The sequence below is a fragment of the Pygoscelis adeliae genome, unplaced genomic scaffold (assembly GCF_000699105.1).
Source record: "Pygoscelis adeliae isolate BGI_AS28 unplaced genomic scaffold, ASM69910v1 Scaffold171, whole genome shotgun sequence".
Lineage (NCBI taxonomy): Eukaryota > Metazoa > Chordata > Aves > Sphenisciformes > Spheniscidae > Pygoscelis > Pygoscelis adeliae.
This window is the reverse complement of record NW_008824186.1, coordinates 573,417-582,723: the sequence shown is the minus strand read 5'-3', so window position 1 is coordinate 582,723 and position 9,307 is coordinate 573,417. Positions and strand designations below refer to the sequence as shown.

General features: G+C 43.7%; 1 protein-coding gene across 1 annotated transcript in view; it reads right to left on the bottom strand.

The window, feature by feature from the left end:
• TEAD1 (TEA domain family member 1 (SV40 transcriptional enhancer factor)) overlaps positions 1-9,307 on the bottom strand; it is a 161,914-nt gene that overhangs the window by 25,023 nt on the left and 127,584 nt on the right. The window contains 2 exon segments of the mRNA XM_009334483.1: positions 7,170-7,294; positions 9,283-9,307. The exon segment at positions 9,283-9,307 is cut by the window's right edge and continues 27 nt beyond it. Coding sequence (XP_009332758.1) covers positions 7,170-7,294; positions 9,283-9,307 — 150 coding nt within the window.

The window sequence follows — 9,307 nt, the reverse complement described above, 5'->3', positions numbered from 1 at the left end:
CTTGGTCTGCCAACAATTTTTCTTATTTCTACCAAAACACTAGTAACTGAATAGTTCATTCCTGTTGCTGTTGTCCTCCACTGAAGCAGATTGGGAGTTATATTTATAACATTTTAATGCTATAACTGGAGTCTGTACCAACTCCTGTTATTAAGGTCTTTAACACTTTCATGTGAAACGTTAATCAAACTTTCTGTGCGTGTATGCTACTATACAACTGCATGGTCAACCTAGTCTTTCAAGGGCCTCCACCCATTCAGACTCCTGCCTGGATCTGCTCAGGGACTGAATCAGGAATGTGAAGTAAAAGGAGATCTTTGGCTACTTTATGGTTGCAGAAATGGGGAGGTAGGTGACGAGCGACGGCAGTTCCCAGCCCTGACACTGTAACGTTGCCCAGCACTTCCCAGCTATTGCCACAGGAGTCCCAGTGTGAAGCTGGGACTTGCTGGTTAGGCAAGGTGCTCACACATTTTCATCAGCTTTCCTGCAACAGTGAAGATGCATCCTTCAGTTCTGGCCTGTCTGATTTGAGACCCTGCGGTCCCAATTCCAGAAGTGCTGAGTGCTCAGATGGGAAAATTATGCCTGAATATAGGAAGCTCTCAATAACGCTAAGTATTCTGCAAAATCAGGCTTATGACAAATCAAAGTGGACCCTCAAAATCAGTGGCCCATTCATTCTTTTGCACCTGAACTTCTTGGTTTGTCAAATGTGAGTAATAATGCTCCTTCATCTAAAAAATGACTGTGCTAATACATCTGTGAAATGCAAATGGGGGGAATTATTAATTCCATTTGGAGGAGAGGTTAGACAGTGCACAGCGAGCAGGGCACAGGGCCACGCATTTCAACAAAAGAAGAAAACAAACAACTGAATAGTTGCTTATCAAAGAAGGGCCATCTCCATCTACGCTGAATGAAGCAGGAACAAATAAACATGTGAACATGTAATTAACTGCTGCATTGTAGAGCAGATGAGGACATTTCCCAACTTCTGAGAGTTTGACTTCGCAGCCCAGCTAAGTAATTTTGGGATGGGTGTAGTGGTGGGGGAAGCTGCAGTGGAACGAGATGGGAAAAAGCAGAGGCACAGCCAGGCACGAAGGCCTTTGGGCGAGCGCCAGGGCGGATGCTTGGGGTTCAGCACACAGGCAGGGCGGGCAGCACAGGAGAGATGCACAGCCATAGCCCACCGCACTGCTAATACCAGCCCAACGCACGTGTCCCCCCCACTCCTCCTCCCCGCGGGAACAGCACAGCGCTATGCAAGGCTGTGGGAGGCAGAGGGCCCCCCACTGTGATGACCCCCGTTGTTTTACAGCTCTCCTGGGCTCATCGCAGGGGCTGCGCGCCCAGGCTCTGCTCCAGCTACCCCACAACCTCACTCACTCGCTCCTTCCCTCCTCCCCGATTTCACGTTTCCCTGGTCAGACCCAGTGCTCTGTGTAACTCAGGTAGCTACCCCTATCCTGGCTATTTTCAGCGCCCGGGCTTTGTGCGAGTGCGGGCTGGGACACGGGCAGGGCTGGGGCACCAGCCACGGCGCAGGGCCCGGCAGAGGGAGCTACCATTGCTGCTGGCACCAGCGCTCCTCTTCAGTTATGCAAAACAGCACTTTTAATTTTGCTGGGAAATTTCCGGCAGCAGCGGTGAGTTTTGAGAAAAGGGAGAGACTGTGTGTGAAGGCAGCGGCGAGCAAGCACAGTCAGGGCCCTGGTGGTCTTTCCACCCATCCTCAGCACTTAACGTGGGCCGACCTTGAGGATTAAATCATTCTCAGTCTCCCTACCCACTCCACCGTGTTTTCAGCCCAGGACACTCCCTTGAAAAGCCCATGTCCTGACCCTACAACTGGGCCGGGGGAGGGTCCCCCGGGAACGTCACCAGCCGGGAGATCTGCTGCGACGCTGCAGTTTCAAGATTGGAGCCTGTGTCAATACTGGACCCCCTTAAAGTGGTTTCTTGGCACTTCTAACTACGGACACCCAAATATGAACATTTTTACAGAGTATGACATTCGCTTCTCAAGGCCAGCACGTAGCTCTCCTACACTGCAAAATAAATGACCCTTGCATTTAGTTAAACTTTGTCGGAATTTAGATTAAAACGACCTCAAACCCTGAGTGTGCCACTCCAAGACGTTCATCCAAATGTGGGTTTGCTTCCTTGCCCCTTCACATCACAAAGACGCCAAACCAAGGACTTCCTTACAACTGAAATGCTGAACTGCTTTTTATAGTGTTTACAGGGAATACGGAAAGGATAAACAATGCTTGTAACAATGGATATTGTTCAAAGACAGAGGGCTTCTTTTGAAAAGATCTCATTTATTTTTCATCACTTAGGTGGTTTGATTAACTTTGGTGAATTTTACTGCATTTGGCTAATGATGGCAGGCTGTTTTTATGGCCCTTGAGCAATTGCTTTCACTTTCTGGTTCTCAGGCACAATTCTCCCTGGGCTCACAAAGACTTTTTACAACAACAATAAAACCTGAATTAAAACATAAAGAATATTTTATTTCTTCATCACTTTTTAAAATACATTTTGAAATTTGGATCTAACACAATCTGACAGTTTGGATAGGTGAATTAATACTGAAAATGCCCATCAGCCGTGTTCTTTATAGCCCTATATAGATATTTTAGATGTAAAGCTGTCTGAAGTGCTTGCAGTCGAAATGAATGTGGCAGCAAGAGCGAGAAACCTCAAAGAAGAAGAGAAGAAAGGGCTTTTTTTGTTGGGTGGTGGCAGGATTTTTTTCCTGATTGGAAAGCAAGCTTGGAAAAAAAAAAAAAAAATAAAAAAATTGGCATTATCATCATTTCAGTGTTATAGTCTTTGAATTTTACAGCTACTTGTGTAACAGTCAATTGCTTAGATCCCTTCTAATCTGCTTGCATACTCAGTTTACATTTGTTAGGCAGCATGGGATTACTTGGTTTAAGCATTTGTCCTGAACTTTCACAGAACCACTACAGTAAAAATGGAAAACCCCCATTAACCTGTCTTGAAAGCAACAGATGGGTACATAAACTTGTTAATCTGTTGAGAATATAGTTATATAGGGTAGGCAATAATTAAAGGTAACTAAAACGCTGATGCTTGGACCTATGAGGGCAGCTTCTATGCACCATTTAGGAATTGTACTTGAGCACAAAATGCCACAAAAGGAAAATACAGCTTGACATTTGTAAACTGAATTGATTTTCATGTAAAAGGAGGAGTAATTTTACCCATCCTTAACTGCAGAATCAGTATTCCAAGATTTTGCAACTGTGCCATCTTATGTCTCCCAGACTATCTACTGCCATGCAGAGTTACAGTGAGGGTTGCTTATTGTTTCCTTTCTACAATTTTTTCTTTTGTAAGTGGAACAATTTTGTAGCTACGCAAGGGAAAAAAGTCAACAGCCCTCCACAAGTGACAGGACCCTATGGAGCACATTTCCGACCCACCAGAATGCCCACTCTAAATTAACATAACTGCCTGACATCGAGGGGCTTTTGTACTTCTAAACACCAATTGCCATTGGAAGAACCCCAGAAATGTTTAAGGCCCCACTCCTACAATGAATTCCCTGTGGGTGGACCTTTGTGTCCATGCACAGCCCTATTGAAGTCGCTGGGAGTCACCATGGGCAGACAGACCTAAATTTCTAATTGCTGTACAGGAATATAGACTGCAAGGGGCCTGCCAGGATCATCGAGCCCTGGCCCCAGGTGCCATGTCAAATAAGGCTTTTTCAATAAACTTCCAGGTTACATTTTAAGGTGGAATTGGTCTATTTGGCCCCACTACTATGAGGCTTTCTGGCCTGGTTTTGGGTTGGGAGGAAGGGTCATCTTTTTTTTTTAAATAAAATGTTGGAAACCCATTTGATCAAAATAATACTTTATGTCATTTTCTGTAAAAAGTCAGAAGTGTAATGAACATACAGCTATCTTTTTTCGGAAGATATGTGAGAACTCTTATATGGCTCTCACGTAGCAGCGTATACACGTGTTTGTTTCTGAGGTCAGCAAAGGCACAAAGGCATACAGGAGATGCTGCAACCACAGCACATGCCCACACGACTTCATACGCACATTGTGCAAAACACACATCTTGCCTGGCTTGCTGATTTTGTTATTTAAAAAGTAATAAAACCCCATCCCTTCTATGCTGCGCAAACCGTATCTGCAATAAAATGTTGCACCAACACGAAGAAAGATGTACAAAACTACAGGCAGAATTCGTATTTTCTGCAACAGCGGTAAATGACGCTGGGGGTTGGCTCTTATCTCCAAGGAGGACTTTTGGTGCTTGCTGGAAAAGTCTGTGCATTGGGGACGGGGAAGGCTGGCAGGAGGCAGGGCCCCTCAGAGCCATCCCTGGAGACAGGCGTGCACCAGCGCCTCTGCCCAGTGCCTCTCCAGCAAGTGCCCTTATGCATTTGCCCTGGGAACTGGTCACACTGCCTTGGGATTTTTTCTATGCCCAAATATGATCCAAATAATCAAATTCACTTAATTTGATCTAAACAATGCTTCCTCTTCTCCTCACTCCCCTTTCCTGGGCAGTGGCAGTGACACGCTGCCCACAGGGGCTCATCCCTCGGCTCCCCATGGCGCCTGCTCGGCCAGTCCAGGCCATGCCCACGCAGCCCTCGCACAGCACTGCCCCACTGCACTTGCAGCGTGGGTGTAAAGACTGAGCTAAATTGGGATTAATGCATGACTGGGAATTGACTTTTCTTTGTGTCTCAGTTACAGCACGTGAGTAACTGGTTTTCTAAAAACAAGTCTGGGTAGTTTGATGCTCTTTCTTCTCTAGTAAACTTCCTGCATAAACGCTTAAGGTAGGTTAAGAGGTAAGTTTCTCAGCAGTATGCTTGCAAGCTGGGACAAGCTCCGGTGGGCCTTGCTGCACCCTCAGGAATTCCAAATAATATTAGTTTACTCCAAAAAAGGCTTTAGAGTATTTATGGGGCCGTCCTGGGTAACCATGTTTCTATTCAGGCCTCCACTCCTTCTCTGCAACGCAAGTGGATGTGTTGCATTCCCCAGAGCCTGCACCTGCCTGAAAAATGAGAGCCCCAACACGTCCCCAAGCCGCTGGCCCACACACTGTGCCTGAGTACAACCAGCTCTGAGCCGCGCCACCGCAGTGGAGCGGGACCCGCGGCTCCTTCCCCTGCCGAAGCAGCATCTTCTCCTCATTTTCGGTCTGTCAGTCATGATGCAAATATATTCACGTCACTCAGCCGGTTTCATGTCGCAGACACCAGCGGCGTGACCGGCAACCACATGTTATCTGTTAAGAGTGTACTTGGTTTGAGGGAGATTTTTCTTAGAGGGAAAGACATAAAAGTTACTTCGTTGCTGAACTCTCGTTCACTCTCTTTTACATAAAGCCACACAGATACACAGAGGCTCTACGCCATATAAGCCCATGGGTTTTGCAAATAGTTTTGCATTATGAAAACCTATGGAAAAAGGATTATTAGGTGGTATACCGGCAAAACAGTAAATCAAAATACACTGAAATGCCATTTCATTCACATACAGCACAGTAACACTGAGCATTACATGGCCACATCCTGTTTTCCCGATAACCTCGAGGCACACACATAACATCCTGGTGTGCAGTAATCTGGATATGGCAGAGCCCATAAATCAGCAGGACACGTTACATGGGGTCAGCGAGCCAAGGACTCCGAAAGCTGCGTATCGATAAGGCTGCCTGATGAGAAAACCTGGATGTTGTGCTTCTGCATCGGAAATACAAACCACCGTCTGGATGTACTCGGGGCTGGGGATGGAGAAGGCGTTCCAGCTGCGGATTAGTCTGGAGGACACCAAGATGAAGCTTTAGCCCACCAGAGCCAGGATTGCTGGGAGAGCGTGGGAGTCAGGGCCACGGGAAGGCAGAGGGATCCCCGGGAAACCTTTCAGTATCTAACAGTCAGGTAAGTGCTGAGATGACTGTACCTGCTACCAAACATTTCCTCCCTCAAAGTTAATTCAACCTGGCAAAACGTGACATTTAGCAAACCAACACACTGCCACGTATTTAGTGTATGAATAGCTGAGATATGGTATATTTTCATTGGGATGTTTCTCCACCAGGAGCATTCCTCTGTTGTAAGGTTTCTGGGCTATGTCTCCACTCTCCATTATGCAGGGTAAACACTCCCTGGATAACACCCCTGGCCGGAGCCCATAAATGCTATGGTTTCCAGTGTTGAATTATAAAGAGCAAGTGATAGCTTCTCTCTGCTCCAAGCTATTGTATTTTACCAGGAATCTGAACAATAATGGCCCGTCTGTATCACCCATTCATGACAGTATTTGCTTTGCAGAAATTATCTCAGTAAAAATTCTCAGGTTCAAGCTGAAAGAAGCTCTTTTGATTTATTTGCGATGCAGTAGAAACAGTGCTAGGCTACTAACAAATGTTCATGGTAAATATATGATGATTAGTATCAAGGTTCAAGGCTAACTGGAGTAAATGAAGCATTGCAGCCAACTTCATAAACTACCCTTGCAGGTATAGTATGCAGACTAAAAATCAAAACAAAAACAAAACCTTCCTAAAAAAAAATCCAGAAAAAATCCAAAGCTTGGATTGGACCCTAAGACACAATTAAAGATCAAGGAAGACTGAATGATTGGACATTTAGATAGGTAACCTCAATTAAAAAAAAAAAAAAGTGATACAGTTAAATGGCACATGCTTGGGAGGCTGGAAGCAAAAGGGACAATCCTGATACTCAGATGCTATCCCAAATGTCAGATATTTAAAATAATATGCATAGTTTCTATGCAAGTCCTTAATTTTGTTTCTGTTAGGATATAGATTAGGCTTTAACTTAAAGTTTAAGTACTGAATTATTGCCAAAACCACGATGCACTTTGGTACAACTGCTAAACTAGGTCAACAGTGAGACAGGCGCCATACCGAACCACACCTGCTTTCAGAGAGGCCTCTCACTTCTGCAAATGGGGAAAAAGAGGGCAAGAAAGGAAAATACAGTACTACAGTGAAAGGAATATTACACTGACCAGTAGCGAATGCAGGAACACCAGCTGTATTCCATCAGGCTTAACCCTGAAAAGCATCCTCAGAGGGCGGGGAACAACAGAGAAAAGCTGAAGATTAGTGGACACGAGGGCAACACTTACTGATTCGGGATCCCTCTGCTGTTCAAGGAAAGCCGAAAACTCCACCAGCCTGAGCTTGGTCGTACCAATCGACCGGCCCTGCCATGCAGGGACCGAGGGAGCTGGAGCCGACGTAGGCTCAAATCCTAAAATAAAGGGAACCATTTTCATGAAGAAGTTGATAATTCCTCAGTTTATATTTTCTGAATTAAATATAATTGGGAATTATGCATGTAGCCCTTGGATGTTTATATTAATTTCAGCAAATAATGAATTCAGAACGAGTTAAAATTGGAAAAACACAGAAAAATATATAGAAAAAAAGTTCCCAACCCAGCAAGCTAATAATGGTGCAAATGAAGGATCTACTTCTTTGTTTTCTTGGGGCTGTAACTCACTGTAGATTTTTTTTTTTAATTATATACTAGATTATAGAGATTTATAGAGACTTCATGTAGACTTACAGCTGACCCTTCCTTGGAAACTGGCAGCAAGACTCACAGGAGATATTACTGCCTTGGGAGTCAAGAGGACTGGCCTCCATTTCTGGCTCCTAATGTGCCACATGTTACAAGTAAATCACCTCTCTTTTTGCCTATTTCTTCTGCCACTCTCAATTCCCCTCTCCTGTTTAGAGTATAAGATTTCCAAGGCAGGGACTGTCTCTTACTATGTATTTACACATTGGGTCTTTGACTTCTTTTGGAGCTTTTAGGCAGCATTATATTACAGATAATAATAAATAATTACTGTAGAGAGCTGAATCATACCCTAAAAAGAAAAAGGTTTTAAATTGATAATAAAGAGGGAATGACATGATCTAGAGAGAGAAGGGATGTTAACCACCATTTCTAAAGAAAGAATAAATGCTATCTCTTGCTCCTCATCATGGAAAATTAGATGAGAAGGAAACAAAACAGTAAAGGAAGAAGGGAAAGGCAGCAGCTTGAAGGAAAAACTGATCTTGGGAGAGACGCAGGCACAAGGAAGGCAGGGGAGAAGCACCAAAGGTTAGAAAACAAAGATAATCCTGACCTAGGTTGAGAACCAGGGAGAGGTCACAGCTAGCGTGTGTCCACATCCCATAATGGGAGTATGGTACCTGACTCCAACCCTCAAATTTAGGCAATGAAGGTGTGAGGCTTGTATGAAATAGAGAATTACATACGTGACTGGTTAGACATGAGCAGGAATTCTAATGAAGCAAAAACTCATGCATGAGTTTTGACTGATTTAGAAATACTAATAATCCTATTCTGAGAGAAAACAGAAGAATAAAAGAAGATGATTCAAAATGTCTGCCTTAGAAAATAATGTTATAAATTAGGAACATCAAGAAAAAGGAAATAATCAGGGATGCAGAAAGATAGCCTTAGTTTTAAGCGTCAAATAGCAGCAAGTCAGAAAATAATAAAAAACTGGGTAACAGTCAGAAAACTGCAGTTCAAACAGAGTCAGAAGCATGGTGTCACTTGGCAAGGGAGACGTAAAGTTAGTTATCATCTGCAAAGAAATAATGATCCTTCCTGAAATTAGCCATGAAACCAACTTGGGAAAAGGAGTAGGAAAGTAGCCATGGGAAGGGCTTGATCAATTTGAGCAATGGAAGTCAGAATAAACATTAGGTACTTATCAAAGTGGTACCAGGCAGAGCAGGACCTTCAGGAGGGGAAGAGTTATCAACAACAAGATACATAGACATATTTTATACTTAAGGCTAAACGTATATGGTTTTGGAAGAGTTTTTAGCCTCAGTTTAAAATAAATTAAGGTATATTCTTGTTACAGATGGAAGCGAGATTTAGCTATTAAAAAAGAAACATGCATCCTATTACTCACTTTTTACAAAGCGTTTTCCTACAACATGGAATGCTGACTGGAGATCACATATCACAACTCCTTGCATATGTATTAGTGCTTCCTACCTAAAATGTAAAAAAAACCCCAAAAAAACCCAAGCCCAATGATTTTCCCTGATATATAATCAAGTAATAGGACATTGGGACTGGTGTTTGGTTTGGCTACAGGGAATGTTAGATATGGAGTAGTGGCTCTGTCCATCTCAGGAATTACTACATCACATTCAGTACTCAATTCAAGCCTTTTTAAAGGAGAGTATAAATGGAAGATTTACCTGAAATGGGAGCTGTGACTGATGG